The 16,122-nt window shown below is 44.3% G+C and overlaps 1 protein-coding gene across 12 annotated transcripts in view; it reads left to right on the top strand.

Moving 5' to 3' along the window:
• Window positions 1-16,122, top strand: part of CAMK2G (calcium/calmodulin dependent protein kinase II gamma) — a 120,070-nt gene that overhangs the window by 40,330 nt on the left and 63,618 nt on the right. For all 12 annotated transcript variants that reach the window (XR_007507155.1, XM_049809500.1, XM_049809499.1 and 9 more), the window contains exon 3: window positions 13,177-13,236. Coding sequence is in view for 11 of the 12 variants with exons in the window: in XM_049809500.1 (XP_049665457.1) it covers window positions 13,177-13,236 (60 nt within the window). In the remaining variant the exon portion in view is untranslated. The remainder of the gene's footprint in view (window positions 1-13,176; window positions 13,237-16,122) is intronic.

A 16,122-nucleotide genomic window follows, 5' to 3' on the forward strand; every position in this document is an offset into this window, starting at 1 on the left:
ATAAGAGACCATACTCTGCTGTACTTTTTTGGTTTGAGATTCAACTTGTCTGTGCCAAAGTAACATTTGTAGGGTGGAAGTGCTTCTTTTAAGTCAGAGCTAAGGCTGTCTGGTGGGTAGCATGGGAGAAGCTTTCTCTGCCACTATTCTTCATTTGTGTGTTCTGTAGAAAAAGGAGGGTTTAGTCTTAAGACATGTTGGCCCGACTTCGTAACCACCACCCCATTAAAACCCAATCTCAACACAGAAGGTTGCTGTGTAGATATTAGTGTTAGTGCTTTAATAGTGGTTTCTCTGCATTTTCTTTCTCCTTCTGACACACCTCCTTCTCATTTTTTTGCTTGGGATAGGCAGCAATTTACAGATCTGCATGCTTTGAGATAACATGAGACCTACAATTTCAATCCCTCATCCTCAGTCTTTCTTTGCTGAACAATATATGAGGTGGACTTAATCAGTAAGGATTGCTGTTCTGGGTATGTTGTCTGTTAATCAGCAAATCTGGCCATCTCTTGAGATTCAGTAAGTGTCTGTCATCTTGATATGGTGCTGTGGAATTCAGTGCCAAAATGCACCACATAATTTAGATCCAGTCAACAGCAGAAGACTTGTGGGAAGGAAAAAAGCTGTAGATGGCCTTAAAGTTAGTATTACAGTAATGTAGCAGCATTAAATGCTCCCAGGCAAACAGGGTCTAAACTGATCTAGCCAGGAGCATTAAACATTCATCAAAACAAGAAATAAACTTAGCCAGAGAATAAATCAAAACTGTAGCATAACAGCTGCTTTTTTGGAAAAGATGCAAGTCAAGTGCTTCTTTCCCTGGAAATCTCAAAGCAGGCATGGTGATGGGGCAGGGTGACTGCTTTCAAGCTGTTGTGCTCACCAGACAGGCCAGATCTGGAGCTTCCACATGAAGGAAGCTGTTTACAGGCTGTGCTCTTGTCAAGTGCAACACAGGCTTTGTCAAGTGGCAGTTCCACCCTAACAGGCTAAATGTTGTTTTTTTAATATTTTTTTTTTTTCCCCACTTCTGAACACTGGACCTTATGATAAAAATCCATTAGGTCCTCGTAGAGCATTGAGGTAGGATTTAGTGCTTCACAGCATGAGATACGGTGAGGTATCGCAGCAGTGCTAGTGCTGCCCCAATCAGGTTTTGCTTTGAGAGACTACTCAAAATCCATTAGAATTGAACTGCATTGTTTCTATCTTCATTTCTCTTTCTGAAGAAAGTTGAAAAACATGGTAGTGAGGCTCAAATTCCAAAGATCTGAGTTTTTCCACAGATTTGTCACTGACATGGTCTCTGGTTTCAGCACCTCTGCTTTTTTCCGCCATCTCTTTAAAGACAGGAAAAAAACCCTTGTGCTTCAGGGGTTTTCAGGCTGTATAGTAAATGTTTGTTACACGCCTAGAGATTCTCCAACAAAAGATGCTGTGGAAGTAGTTGTTCTTCTATGGGGGTTTTTTGTTTGTTTTCTAACATCCCCCCCCCCCCAAGTATCTGTCTTCTAGAAATTTGCCAGAACTTCTGTTTTCCCAAAATCTCTGCTTGTGGCCTGCAGATCTAGGGACAGTTAAAAAGAGCTCTGCAAAGGGCACCCAAGAAAAACATTATCACACAGCTCTGTGTGAGCTAAGAGACACTGCCATGCATATTGTACTGCCCATCTCATTGCAGAAAGTGTGTGGAATCCCTCTAAAATTTAGACTGCATGTTTATTTCAAAAATCACTTGTCCCTTCTTAACCTCTGCAAGAGCATGTTGGGATGATGTTTCTTTAAACACATGTTCTACAGCCAGCCTCTTAGATCTGAAACACTCCCCCCCACCCCCCAGCATTCTAACCAAAGAAATGTAGTTGCATGTGTGTGGAAGCTAGCATTGTGCCTGCAGCCTCCTGCCTCTTAATCCCCTAACCCACACCTTCTACCTTTCTCTGCCTGGGACACCATAGCATGCTGTCTGTAACACTGCCCCAGAACTCGTGCTCAGAGATGCAGATGGACTCTCAAGTTGCCATGTCAGGACATCAGATGTTATTTGGGCTGCAGCATTTCTTGGGGATCTCATGCTTCCAGTGGTGTAAGAGGAACCACCCCAACACCTGTGGAGCAGCAGAGCATGTTCCTCCCCTCTGCCCTACCTTTAATACTGTATTTTTTAATTTTTTCTGCCACTAGTTTTTCATGACCAATTGCTGTTTTATAGGAAAGATCAGCTACTTGCATGGAAGCCTTTGGATCATCAGCTGGGGTGTGAGGCTGGTGTCTCAACTCTTCTCTGACTTCAGCATTGGCTGTAGTCAAATGAGATGCCAGACCCTTATGTTGTGCATTTGCTCTGCACCTTTGCTGTGAGAGCATCTGGGGAAAAGGGTTGGTGGTGAAGGAGGGGTGTGGGGAGAGATTGTGTTCTTGGTCTCAGTGAAGTTGCTGGTAAGCTGGTCACATGAAACAAAAACTACATCAGCTTCCCTCCCCCTTGCACTGGTTTCTTGGCTCTGCACCCAAACTAGCAGCTGAGCACGTGATTTACTTGTAAAGTGCAGTTTGGGAAAAAAAAAAAAGAAAAGAAAAAAAAAAAGGGTGCCATTGCAGATGGAAAACAAGGGATGGGTGGGCTGCACTGGGACTGCCCTCTGTGCAGCAGAGGGCTGCCAGGGAAGGGAAGGGGTATGTCTCCCTGCTGAGTTGCAGGAAGGTGAGGGGATGCCGTGCTGAGGGACATGGGCTTGGGGGAGCATGTGCTGCAGGATGTGGGGCTGCAGAGGAAAGCGTGAGCTGCAGGAGGCAAAATGGAGGGGAACATGCTGAACCGCAGCCCTACCGGGGGAAGGAGGTGGGGGGTGCTGCATGTGGGGCAGGGGGAAGGAAGAGGGAGGGCTCTGGTGCAGGGAGGGGTGGGGTGCAGGTGGTATGGGGGGCTGTGTTTTGAGAGTCAGACTAGACAAGTGCTCTGAACTGAAAGTCTTCTTACATGACATGAGGTCTGAAGGGTTTGGTGACAGAGGGTTGTGCTAAGTTTTGCTGGTTTGGTGCAAGAAAAGGGAAGTCGTTTGGCCATTCAAAGCTGCGGAGCTTAGCATCTTTTAGTTTGAAAACTTCATTCCTTTTGCTAGTTGTGTTTGCATCCCACAGTTCTTCCTTTCTCTGGGCTGTAGGCTCTCTTAAGCTTTTGGAACTAGACTGACCCAATATGCCCAAGGAGAGCTAAAATACACTGTTATGCTCATCACAAACCTGGTGGAGGCCTTTGAGGCAATGCCCCGCCAGGCTGGACAGCACGGCAGTTGCATCATTCTTAGGGGGAGTACAATTACAACACATTTCTTCCTGTGTCAGGACTGTGGCGGGTGCAGTAACGCCTCCTGGCCACAGCAGATAAAATGAGATAGAAGAATTCCTGCTCTTTGCCGTGCTTACATCTGTCTGTCAGTGTTTGTGATTAGTGATCTCCATTGCTTCAGGTCAGGAGGAAGGTGGCTCCGTTTTTGTTGTTGTCAGCTGGAGGATGTATTGCTTCAGAGGGGAGCTACAATGCACTGCTGCAGGAATGGTTCCCAGTACCTCTCACTGCAGTGCTGTCTTTCCTTGTTTTTCATCCCACCCTGAGCAAGGAAGAAGTCTTGTAGAAGCAAGAAATGGCACTCTGCAGTAGCCAATGGAGCAGGTGAATTGGTGGGTAGTTTCATGGTCAATTGGTAGAATTCTTACTTATTGCAGCAGACTGTAGGTACTGACTTCTGTGGCCATAGGTGTTAACCAGTTTGGAAGGTAACCTCAGTAGTGAAGCATTTCCTTCCCACCTATTCACCACCGAACCTGGAAGGGATGTTTTCCTCTATGACTTGCCTCCATCATGGTGGCACAAAATAAGCTGATGGCTAGCAGGAAAAAAGAGGGGGAATGTAATTCAAATCAGAATCTCTTGGAAATTCTTCATTGGTTTTTAATAAATGAAGTAACTGGTTGATGGGAAAAACAAACACAGAATAAAGCAGAGTTGGCACAGGCCTTTTATATCCCACTGGCAACATGGGAAGGATGACCGGGGAGATGAGACATTATCTTGCCAGCAAGGAATTGGTATGCCCCAAAAGGAGATGTGGACGAGAAGCAGGGCTTGTACATGAGGAGATGGCATGTGTGTTAGGCCAGAGCTTATCGAAGACTTTGACTAGGGCCTGAATTGTGCCTGTGTTAGTTGTTCTGTAGGCAGATAGTCTCCACCCTTCTAATGGAGATGTGGTGCTGGCTCATTTTTCAGTGGTTGCACTGACACTGAGGCTTCAAGGCTGAATCGACTGGGCTCTATCTGGCCCATTGCTTTTGGCTGAATAAGACTGGGAACAGCTTTCAAAACAGCCTGAAGATCAGGGGCTCTGGGGGCCTGTGGCTTGTGGGGAAGGATGGGTCAGGTGGGGAGGGCACAGCAGATGCTGTGAAGGGATGTCTTGTCAAGGGGTTTACAAAATCCTGCACTGAGTACTGTAGCAAGCTCGGAAGGAGGTTCTTTGCCCAGATTCTGAATTCATCTCAAATGTGAAGCCAAGGACTATGCCTAGAGTGGATGGCTGGGGTGCTTGCTCTTTTCCTTTCTATATACTGGTGCACGGACATGCATTCAGATTTCATGTTGCTTTGCAGTGCTGGGTTTGGTCAAACTGTGGGATCTGCTGTAGGCAAGAACCTAAGCTGAATGGTGGGAGTTCTATATGAGAGAGAGAAAACACCTAATCTGGCTTTATCTGTGACTTTTTAGGCAAGGAATGGCATGTCAGGCTTGAGTACACTTAACCCCCATGTGTTCACATTGTAAATTGTGACAGAGATGACTCTCACCTATAGCTGTGAGCCTGTGCTGATTCAGTAATTTGACCCCCCTTGACTCTTGAAGTTCCTGGAAAGTTGCTGGTGTCTGTGAGAACCCAAGCTCTATGCTTCCTCTTACTGTGCACATCAGGTTGCTTTTCTTTTGCTTTATAATGTATACAATAGGTAATACTCAGGGTATGCATTCCTGCTGAAAACAAGAGGACAGGAATTCTCCTTCTTTTACCAGGAAGAAAAATATTGGACAAGTTGTTTGCTGATACGGAAAATATGCATGTGAAAAGAAAAGTCAGCTTTGAATGACACCGAGCATAGAAACTGCAATGGCAAAGGTGCACACTATGACTTTTTTTAAAAGATCCACTCCTTTTAGGTATTTTTAAAATCTTATTTCCTTTTGCCTTTGTTGTACACCTGTTCATATCTGCCTTCATTTAGATTATCTTTGCAAGTAAGTACAAGGTAATGAAATACTGAAAAAGAGAATAAATTTCCCTGGCCTGTTCTTCAGGGTGCTCGTCAGAGATGCAAATATAATTATTTAAACCATCTTGACTTCTACTCTGTGGTGATGATAGTATAATTTCTGCATTACTTGAACAAAAAAGTGGAAACTCTGTTCTAAGTTTCTGTAGTTCGTTCCTTTTATTTTGTTTGGTTTGTGTTTCCAGTACAGTAATACCAAGGGGTTCACAGATACTAGTGTGTGGAAACACAGCTTGTTACCAAATGTGTGAGCTTTCTGGCTGTCTTTAAGATCCATGTGTGTATGTGCTTTTAGGGGTAGTATTACACTTTTATGTGAGGAGTTGGAGCGTGGGAAAGGCTGTTACAAAGTAATAAAATTAGTGGTTTTGCTAGAGGAAATGGTTTGTCAGAAAGTACATCTATGGCATTTCTTGAAAGAAGTCTTGTATTTGTTTATTATGTCCTATTGGCACTTGAACCTCCTCCTCTGTCAGTAGCTGAAGGCAAGTGATGAGGATTTCACCATGGTCTTGTCTCTCTAGCTTTCACTGGGTAAGAAAAGTGGAGTCTTGCTGTTTCATCTTCACTTGCTCACTCCAGCCGTGTCTTCCCCTAGGTTGTCGCGCTTTCCCGTCGTGACAATCTAGGATAAATGACGCATTGCCAGGGACTCGCCCTGGGGAGAAATGGACCAACACAGATACTGTGGATCAAGCGATTTCTCCGTTTAATTGCTGTGTAACACTTGGTTATATACCACAACCATGCACAAGCCATCTACTGATTGGTTAACATGTGCTGTTCACACACCTAAAGCAATAGTTCGATTGGATAAGGCCTTTTGATCATGCGAATGATTCCTCTTGTCTGTGTCTGCCTGGTGTCCTGCTTTCAGTCACGTAGGCCCAACTTGTTCAGCTTTTTGTGCTTATTTCATCAAACTTTGTAGCAACAGTTAGCCTTCGCCGCGTCCTTGAGGCCTGCTGCTTGCAGAGGCCTCTGGCTCACAGATTGAACAGTCCCATTGTGTCTCTTGTTCACTACGTGTCTGTTCTTCTAATTATCCCACATAGGTGACTTGATGACTCTTGCGCAGTTGCTGCAGCAGAGATGCTGGTGGTGGTGGTAGGGGATGGGTGCCCCTCTGCTCTCACGCTTGGGACATCGTGCCACTGGGGTCGTTCTGCACTGGGAGGCTGGAAAATAGACTTTGGCTTTCAGAAATGTCGCCTGCAATGGAGGTAGTTTGCTGTTAATTTTGGCTGGTCTTTGAAATGGCAATGTAGAAACACTGAAATGGAAATGTCAAAGTCCTTAGCTGCAAGTAGCTGGAGGGAGGGAGGAAGAGCATTTGGGAAGTGTTGTTATATGCTTATTTTCTTTCTATTTTTCTTTAGGCATCTGCTGTTAGCTCTTGTCAGAAAGGATATACTGAATCTATGGGGGCCCCTGGTCATTCTTAAGGCCTAGGATGATTTTTTGTTTGTTTCTACTAACTTCTGCAGAAGGGGAAATGGTGGTGATCTGAGACTTGCTGGTATTCATGTTTAAAGTGGTGGTGTGGCATGGCATACTGTCCTCTGCCACCCTACTGCAAATGCTGAGAGATCTCAGCTGTTCTGTAGCACAGTCTTGTTGGAAAAATAAAAGAATATGGGGCAAAGTCTGTGGCTTGAAGTGTGGGATGAGGGAGCTGGCTGTCTTTTGCTGGGAACGTCTCGGAGAGGAAGTTTAAATTTAAACAAGCAAAGAAGAGCATGAAGGAACCTGAAGGCTCAGACTAGTCTCACACTACAAAATGTATTTGATGCAAATTCGATTTCTGTCTTGAAGCAACTCAAATAATCTCTTAGCAGCTGGCACCAATTGACTATCTCCTGGAATTGGCATGATGACAGCAATCAAACTAAATTTATTGCTTTGGGTTTGATTCCTCTTCCGGACTCTTCCCATTCTCAGAAATGTAATCTAGAATGTGTTCCCACAGGAATGATAGCTTCAAGCCTCCTTTAACAGCAATGATCGAGCATGGTCCTAGTGTAGGACGAAGACAGGTGGACTGTAGTATTGAGCAGCCGGATTGTGTATTCCAGTTGAGAGCAGGAAGATTAAGTATTGGTAAAGGGAGGATCAAGGTTTTTTCTTCATGACACAGTTTCTCATCAAACAGAGATGATTCACAACTAAGCGTTAGTTTTGTTACTGCTTATTTATACTGCATTTAGGAAAGAATCTGCCTTCCCATTGGGGTGGCTAAACTTTTAGGCTGCTAAAAGTTGCACCTCCCCCCCCCCCCCCCCCCCCTTTTTTTTTTTTTTTTTTGTTCTTAAGGCAGGTGTACTAACTAAAGAGCAAGCTTTAGCCACAGGACCTCAGTATAGCTGTAGCTTGGTAAAGTAAGCCAGTAAATGCTGCAGTGGGTGTGCTCCTTTGCATGTGGAACTGTTTCAAAACTGTGCTGTGTTTCTAAGGCTTGTTGAAGAAAGTGTGGTAGAATTAACTTTTCCACGTTGTGTTCTGGTAGGTATGAAATTAATCACTTTCACTGATGAATCTTGGTTTGATTTATTTCAATAACTGTTTTGTCCACTCTTTCAATTAGTTTTTAATGCTGTCTTCTGCTTGCCAGGAGAAGGAACTACCTGAAATAGGTTTGGTTTTGCTGACGTTTGTTCCTAGAGCAATAAATGTCAATGTTCCTTGGGCAGGTGGAGGCCATGGGGTGCAAAGGGCACATCTCTTTCAAACTCCCTGCTCACTGGTCCTTTGAGGAGCTTGTGGCAAGACTCTGGCTGGAAAGCATGTTTGTGTGGCAGCTACCTGCAGCTGAAACAAAACCCCTCTCCACGTCTCTCGGGAGCAGGAGTCAGTCAGGGCATTGTAGCTATGTCCAAAGCCAGGAGGGTTTTGTGCTGTGCTGCCTGTGCAAGGTGGCAGTGTCAGCACCTGACACCCACCGTCTTCTCCTGCTCCCTGGCTCAAGTTTGGCCCTCGCCCCACTTGCTTGGGACTGATTTCCTTTTTGGGGTTGTTGCAGGTGTCTTTCCCCAGACTCCGACTTTTGCAAGCATACCTCAGCTCCATACAGACAGGTGTCCCTGTGCTTTCCTGGGAGCCCCTTCTCAGCACAGCTTCCTACCAGGCTGATTAGGCACAGTGACCTTTTTCTTCATCTTTTTGTCGTTGTTATGGAAATGTTCTCACTTGACAGCTCTAGACTACTGGGATTTCTAGATGTCCTGTGCCCTGTCTATGTGTCTGAAAATGTTCTCCTCCAGGCCTCGGGTACCCTTGGAGGAGAAGGACCTGGTGAGGAGAAACCTGCGAGGCAGCTGTGCGTGTAGTGGCTAGAGTGGAAAACTGGGAACTGATTCCCAGGAGAAGAATGGAGCCCAGAAGTTGGTTGTGTGTTATTTATCCATCTCTGCCACTGCATCTTTCGGGTAACAGACTGAAGTGGTCAGACAATGAAAGGATTTTCTTAGAAAAGAGTGAGAAATGCACATCAGTATAAAACTAGTCATATTCCCTACCCTGCTGGAGATCGCCAGGTTTTCATGAAGTAAAGCTGTCCGCATTTTGTTTTTTATTTCTGTTGGGTACACCTTTCTTTTACATCATGTTATGCTGTTTATCTGCTGAAGTTTGATGCATTTAGGACACAGGCCAAACTATCATGGTTTTGGTCTGCTGTCTTCTGTACTCAGGCAGGGTTGGTTTTGTTTTAACCTGCTCAGTTAGAGCTTCTTACAGCTGTGACGTTATTAATCGTGCATGGCCACTTCTGTCCATTGTGCACGAGCAGTCCTGTCCCAGTGAACAGACTGCATGTTTGTACAAAATGAAGCAGTTTCATTTTTGCAGGTCCTTAACTTTCATAGATGATGGTAACACAATGATTCTTGTTTTCTATTAAAGTAAATCCCTAGACAAATCAAAGCCCAACCCAAAGAAATCCCAGTTTTCTGAACAGGCAGTTTGTTATCAGGTATATTCTGAAGAGCCCAGTATTAACATTGCTGGAATGACACTTAGTGCAGTATTTGCAGAGCAATAATGTTAAAGGTACTTGGGTTAAGTGTAGTCTCGCGTGCTGAACCAAGATGCAGAAATCATATCATCTAAAGGACTAATGAAGAGAAATAGATATTCACACCTTAGTCTGTGTATCAAGTTTTTAAGCACCATCTCCTTAAGCATTTACATTTTTAAGTTTTGCTGCAAAAGAACTACATAGACCACACTTTTCTGTCTGTGTAGATACTCATTGCTTCAGACTGTAGGTAGAAGAATTGTCCAAATAGCAAGATTCTCTTTTTTTTGGCTGGAAAACAGTAAATGAATATTAGATGAGTGTTTGTAATATCCTGTACTTAAGTTTTAAGCATCAGCTATTGTTCAAGGCTAGACAGCTCTGTAACATAGCAGGAAAAGAGCTTAATGAAATCCAATATTTGGAAGCAGGAGGTAGATGAATTCAGACTTGGAACGGCAGTACTAGATTTTAACAGGAAGGATAACTGACATTTGGAGTAACTTCTGTGGGTGTATGGCTTTATTTATCTCTTGAAGTCTTGAATGTGAACCCTTATGTTTTCTAAAGGATATACTGTGTTTTTGGCAAGTTATGGAAATTGCTGGTTGAATTTCATACTTTAGGCTTATTTCCCACCTTTCACAATGTCCCAGGCCTGGGATCCTGTAAAGTGGGCCAGATGTGTCACTGTTTCTGTTAGCTACAAGGTGTATTTCCATTGTGCATTAAGAATAAACTCCTTCACTCCACAAATGGCTTGCAGAAGTAAGTTTGATCTTTTGGGCAGAGGGAGAGGAAATTATTTACTTTGCAAGCTCTCAGTAAGGCAGAGATATGAACCCATGTCATCTTTTCATCATGCATTTTTATGGTTTGGTGAGACCTTGTGTAAGAGAAGTGTTAAAGCCGTGCCTTTGACTGCTCTGCCGGACTTAGAGTTTTGTTTTTTCTGTCTACTACTGTGAATAACCGTTGTTAGACCAAAGAAAGGTAGAAAAATTTCAGCTCCGTGTTTATTCCTTGCGCATTTAGCTACTGGATTGTTCCCCACAAGTACCAAATCGACTCTGCCACTGATCCCTGGAATGAGAGTCTAATGCCTACACTGTGCCAAAGGCCGCTGGGCGATGAAGAAAAATTAAAAAGGGGCTCTCTTTGGGGGGGGGCTCTTTTCAAGTCACAGGTTGGGCTGTGTTCTGGTGCCACCTGCAATGGGATAGGTGATCCTGCAGGAAGGAGATCCATGACCCTCCAGGACCTGCAGCAGGAAACCCGCCCAGCCTGACCTTTCACCGCTCTCAGTTGCGGCGGCTGACTGCTGCAGGCTGTTGCTCCTGGGGCTGGAGTGCGCTTTCTCTCTGCAAGTTGTGCTTGACTTTGCCTGTTTTGTTGCCCTGGAGACAGAAGAGTGTGGTATGCTTTCCCCCTGACCAGAAATAGTTTCCTGTACCTTGTGACCAGAGCACTGTACTCCTCCTCTGGTCTCCAGCCAGGCTGTGTTGTGCTGGCGGGATAGGGTGTGGGGTGATGACCTCTTGTCACAAGTTCTGGTGTGGCTGCTGCCCATGACCACTAGCTACCCTGCCTGCTCCCCTCCCTCTGCATGATGGTGTAGGATTTCAGGGGAGCAATTGCTCTTGATTTACATCTCCCGTGGCATTTTGATGGTTATGTCATTTTGTTTGAGCCTTGCTCCGGTCAGCTGTCTGTCCTGGCTGTCAGGAGTCAGTGGCTGAGTAGCACGTGGTGAGCTCTTACCTCTCCTTCCCCTTTGCTCAGCTGTTTTTGCTGTCTGCTTCCCTGTGTCCTTGTACAGACTCTCGGCAAGCGTAACTGCACATGAGGGCAACATGATCTGGGTGGATGAAGGATCCCCTTCTGTAGGAGTTCCAAGTAGAGCTGGGAGGGTAAGTGGGGAATTTGTAAGACCCAGGCGTGCAAGCAGGCTATGGATAGTTTGTCTTAAACTGTTGTCCTGCTGTGAGAATCTGGCCCAAGTGCAGAGTATGCAGCACAGTCTGTTACCTTGCAACTGTGTTTTGCAAAATTTCATTTGTAAGAGATGCTGCTAAAGGGGAAGACAAGACACCCCCACCACTCCCCAGCAATGCAGGTGAGAAAATGCTTGCACTGCACCAAGGCCTCAGGCGTGTGGAAGCTCTCCAGGCTTTCTTGCTGCCTGCTACTTTATTGGAGAGTGGTTCTGGCAGAGAACTGTAAAATACATGCAACAACAATAATTTCCACGATTGAGAAGGAAGGAGAGATGAAAGGAGTAATTTACCTTCCCCCATCCCTGAACAGTAGCAGATGATGATGTAAGCACATCTCAGCCCTATAAAGTATTAATTGGGACATTTTCTACAGTTCAGCCGTGGGGAAAAAAGACAGAAAGCCTGCAGTGCCCTGAGCTGCTATTCCCAGTCTGGGAGAGAAGAGTGTTCTGAGCTGAGATCTGGCTTGGTTTCTGTCTTCTGTTCATAAAGAACAGTTGCCCAAAGCCTTCCTTTACAAAGGGAAGGGAAGACCATGCAGAGACCGTGGAGTGGAGCTGTTCTCAGGCAGAGCAGTGCAGTGTGGGTTTGTTGAAGTGGGTCTCTAGCGGGTTTCCTATAAATCTGAGGATGCAGCATTCCTACCAGTGATCTGCTGAGTAGCCCAACCAGCCTAGGGTCCTGCTTACTCGTGTAGAGAAGACCTGTGTGTCACAGGGGATGCAGAGAAGGTGTGTTTTCAAGCCTGTGAGCTTGGGTAGGGACTGTTACTTCCCCTTGCTATGTTCTTTTGATGGCTGGACTGGGGACAACAGGCAGTCCTTGTTTCTTGCCTCTTTCTAGGCAACTGCGTCCGCAAAAGTCTGGAGTTTAGCAGCTGCAAGGGCTGCCTAAAAGATTTGCCTCCATCGGATCCTTGTCTGGTGTGAGCTTTTCACTTGAGAGGATGGGGGCTTTGGAGTGAAAATACAGGACTCAATCATTGCTGTAGTGAAAAATCCCCTCTCTGACCCTCAGTGGCTAAAATGCCCCCTGCTTCTTGGCTAAGATGGGCAGAGTTGCTCTAGCTCCCTCTCCTTTCCTTGAACTCACGCTTGTTACGTTTCTAGGGAGGAGAAACCATTTTTTACTTTCCTTGATACTTTTTTCTTTAATCCAGATGACAGTTGTGCTCGAACCGTTGTTGCCTTTGGGCTGGAATAAGCACGCTTAGCATTTGGGCAGAACTTCTCGCCTGGAGATCTTGAAGTGCTTGATCAGCATTTCACCAGTGAGTCCGTCCACGAGTACTGAAGTATGGTTACCTTTACAGTTCACTGGAGCTGGCAGAGTTCCCTACTTCATGTGATGGCTGTGCACTAGCAGGAGCTGTGCATTTCTCCCTCCTACTCTGCCCTTCTTCCCCACTTGTTTCTCTGGAGTGGAAGCAGGTCCTTTTCCCATTTCATATGGGCTACTTCTTCAGAGACTTTTCCTCCTCCTCTCCAGCCTTGGAGAAGGGGGTAAGTTTCAGAAGGGGTTATCACTGGAAGTGGCTCTGCATGTTTGTGGGGCTGACGGAAGAGCTGTGTCTTTGACTCTGCTGCTACTCACTTTGAATCCAAGGAGGGAATATCAGTTTAGTGCTAGCTCTGTAGCAGGAGTGGAGGTCCTCCTGCAGCCTCGGCTGCGTAGCCCTTTCCTGAAACGGCTGTGAGGTTTTGGGAGGCAGTCATGTTCCAGCAATTTCTAGCCCTCTGGATGTCTGCTGGGTCATTGTGTTCCATTCTCTGTTAAATACGAACAAGAGCTTAGTTCACAGTTGTGGTGCTTAACACCTTGTTTCTTACTCTCTTTCAGATCACCAGAAACTGGAACGTGAAGCTCGAATCTGCCGACTTCTAAAGCATCCAAATATTGGTAAACTTCCTTGGGCTCAGAGGGATGGGGGTGAGGGATAAGTAATGTGTCTCATCTAGTGTGCTATAAGAGAGCAGATGTATTCTGAATGTTCACAACAACTTGTCAAACTTGCCTTTTGAAATCACCTCAGTTTCTCTCTTTAACAAATCCTGCATATGACCCTGTCTCATTTCTTAGCATCTTGGCCCAGATGGCCACCAGTGTGCTGTGTTGCCGTCCGCTTGCCCGTGCAGAGCTGTCCTTGTTCCTTGGGTGATGCGTGACTCTTGTCTGCTCCTCTGACATTCTGCAATAGGAGTGAGCTGTTGTGGTTTTTTTCCCCACACTCGTCTTCTGTTTCCTCTTCTTGGCACTTTTTGACATATCCATTTAAATGCTGTATTCAGTGACATGCCCCAAGTTAAAGGAGGGCAGGCTACTATGTCAGCTCTTCTCATTACAGTGGCCACTTGCTCTATAAACAAGAGGCCAAAACCAAATTGCCTATTTTTGCAGTGGTCAAAAAAACCCACCCAAAACCAAAAACCAAACAGTAATGAAGTAAAGGAAATAGTTTTGTCTAGAAATACAGGAAGAGGCAAAATAAGGCACAACTTCAAACCCAAACTACATTATTTACTGAACTGTAGAAAGAGGGCATGGATTTTTATCTAGTTCCAAAACACCATGGAAGTTTGTCCTAAGTTTTCTTTTAGAGAAATTTCACATTGCTGGAAGTTGCTTTGAGCAAAAAAATTGGACCATGAATAATTCCCTTTTTAGGATCTTTAAATAAATAAAGCCTCTAGGATCCTAGCTAAGGTCTAATCTGAGTTAATTTATTTAAGAAAACATTAAGAAATACCGAATTCCACCTTCAACCAAACCACTGTTAAATATCCCTGTCTGGGAAACCTGTGATGCATTACATTGTCTTTCTTTTGCATAACCCTGTCTGTCAGTGTACATAATGTTTTAAGGGCATCTGTCTGGTCTCCTGACTTTCAGCTTTGTAATCGTTTCCTCCAATCCTCTAAAGACCTGGGAGAGGAAAGGTGCCTTACAGCATACCCTGTGGACTAACATCTGTAGCCTCTTCCATATGTGATGAAGAAGCCATTTCCACAAGCTCAGGACCCCACAAAGAAAAGACAGTCTGGGGGAATGTCAGTGGTTCTTGCATTTTCTACAGAGCATTTCGTGTCTTCCTAGGAAGAACAGTTTTTCTTTTAAGATAAAGAGACTAGTCATTCTAAACCCAACAGGTGGTCACAAATAGCAATCAAGGAATTAAGTTTTATGCCTACAACACAGAATCAAACTCTGTTGAATAAGACCTTGGGAAGTCATATGGTCCATTCAGCAGTCCTGTGAAAACCTTTTATACCTGGCTGGTTCCAGGCATGTTTGTTCTTAAAAAGCTTTAATGATTCCACAGACCCTAGTGGCAGTCTTTCAGATGTTTAATTTTTCTGTCAGTTAGACGTTAGAAAAAACATGCTTTGCTGCTATCTTAGCTTGCTGTTTCTAGTTCTATCCGGAGTATATGTGGAAAGTAGTTTTTCTTTCTTGTAACAATCTTTTACATATTTGAAGACTGTTATCATGTCTCTTTTTAGTCTTCTTTTTCTTCAGACTAAACAAACCCAGTTCTTTCAATCTTTCCTCATACGTCATGTTTTCTAGACCTCCAGCCGTTTGTTTGTTTTTGTTTGGTTTTTTTTTTTTCTTTCTCCTTCCTTGGACTCTATCCAGTTGCTTCATATCTTTCTAGAAATGTGATGCCCAAAGCTGGGTGTAAGATTCCAACTAAGGCCATGTCAGTGCTGACTAGAGGGGGAAGAAGTGCTTCACCTGTCCTACCAAGGATACTCTTGTTTTGTACATCAACCTGTGAATCTTTCCATTTAAATATATTGTTGATGCACATTTGTTTTCTGACACATTATTGCTCCAGACTACTTTCTGCAGAACTTCTGGCAAGCAAATAATTTTTCCATCTTGTATAGATGAAGATTCCTATCAATTGTACATTACATTTGTCTTTATTAAAACAAATGGGAAGAAATTCACTCTCTGGATTCCCCCCCAGATTTTTCAAGACCATTTTGATTTATCTTCTGATAACATAATAGGGTTGCAACTCCCTCCACAGTAATGTGATCTTTAATAACAATGCCATATATTACATCATGTAGATAATTAATAACACTGTTGAATATTGTTGGAATCTGGACAAACTCTTGAAGATATCATTTGATATATTGTTCCAGTTTGGTCAATTTTGAGTATGTTTTTTCAATGAGCTGTATACACCATTGTAAGCTAGTTCTGAATACACATTTCTTCGAAATTGTTTATGGAAATAGCACATAAGATGCTGTCAGAAGCCTTGCTGAAGTCCAGATGCTACATGCATTGCTGCTTCCATATTCCTTGGACTTGTTATGTTGCCATAGAAGGGAAACATGTTGTTCTGACATAGCAGTAGGTTCTTTCCTTGAAATGTATATTAGCAGTTAGTAATCACCTAGTTACTACCATTCTATGTTGTAAACTCTTCTGGATGAGTACTTGGTGTGTTGCCTCAGTGTGAGCTATGCTATTAACACTGCAGCAGTCCTGGAGAATTCTGCAGAATTTGCACTTGCTTTAATTTCCCCATTAAGTTTTGTTGTTACTGTTTTTGTTGCAAACTGTGTTGCAGATGTCCTGCTCTTCTACAGTGACCTAAGTCTCTAGTGAGTCCAGGGCAGAGGACTGAAAATTAGGACCCTGTGAGTTGGGCTGCTTTTCTCTCCTGCCTGTACACAGGATATAAAGCAAACCTGTTGTTGAATTTGTGGGTTTTACCCATTTTCTGCAAGACAGTTGATTCTGCTATAGAGATTCTGGACTGCAGCA

The sequence above is a fragment of the Accipiter gentilis genome, chromosome 9 (assembly GCF_929443795.1).
Source record: "Accipiter gentilis chromosome 9, bAccGen1.1, whole genome shotgun sequence".
NCBI classification, from domain to species: Eukaryota; Metazoa; Chordata; class Aves; order Accipitriformes; family Accipitridae; genus Astur; species Astur gentilis.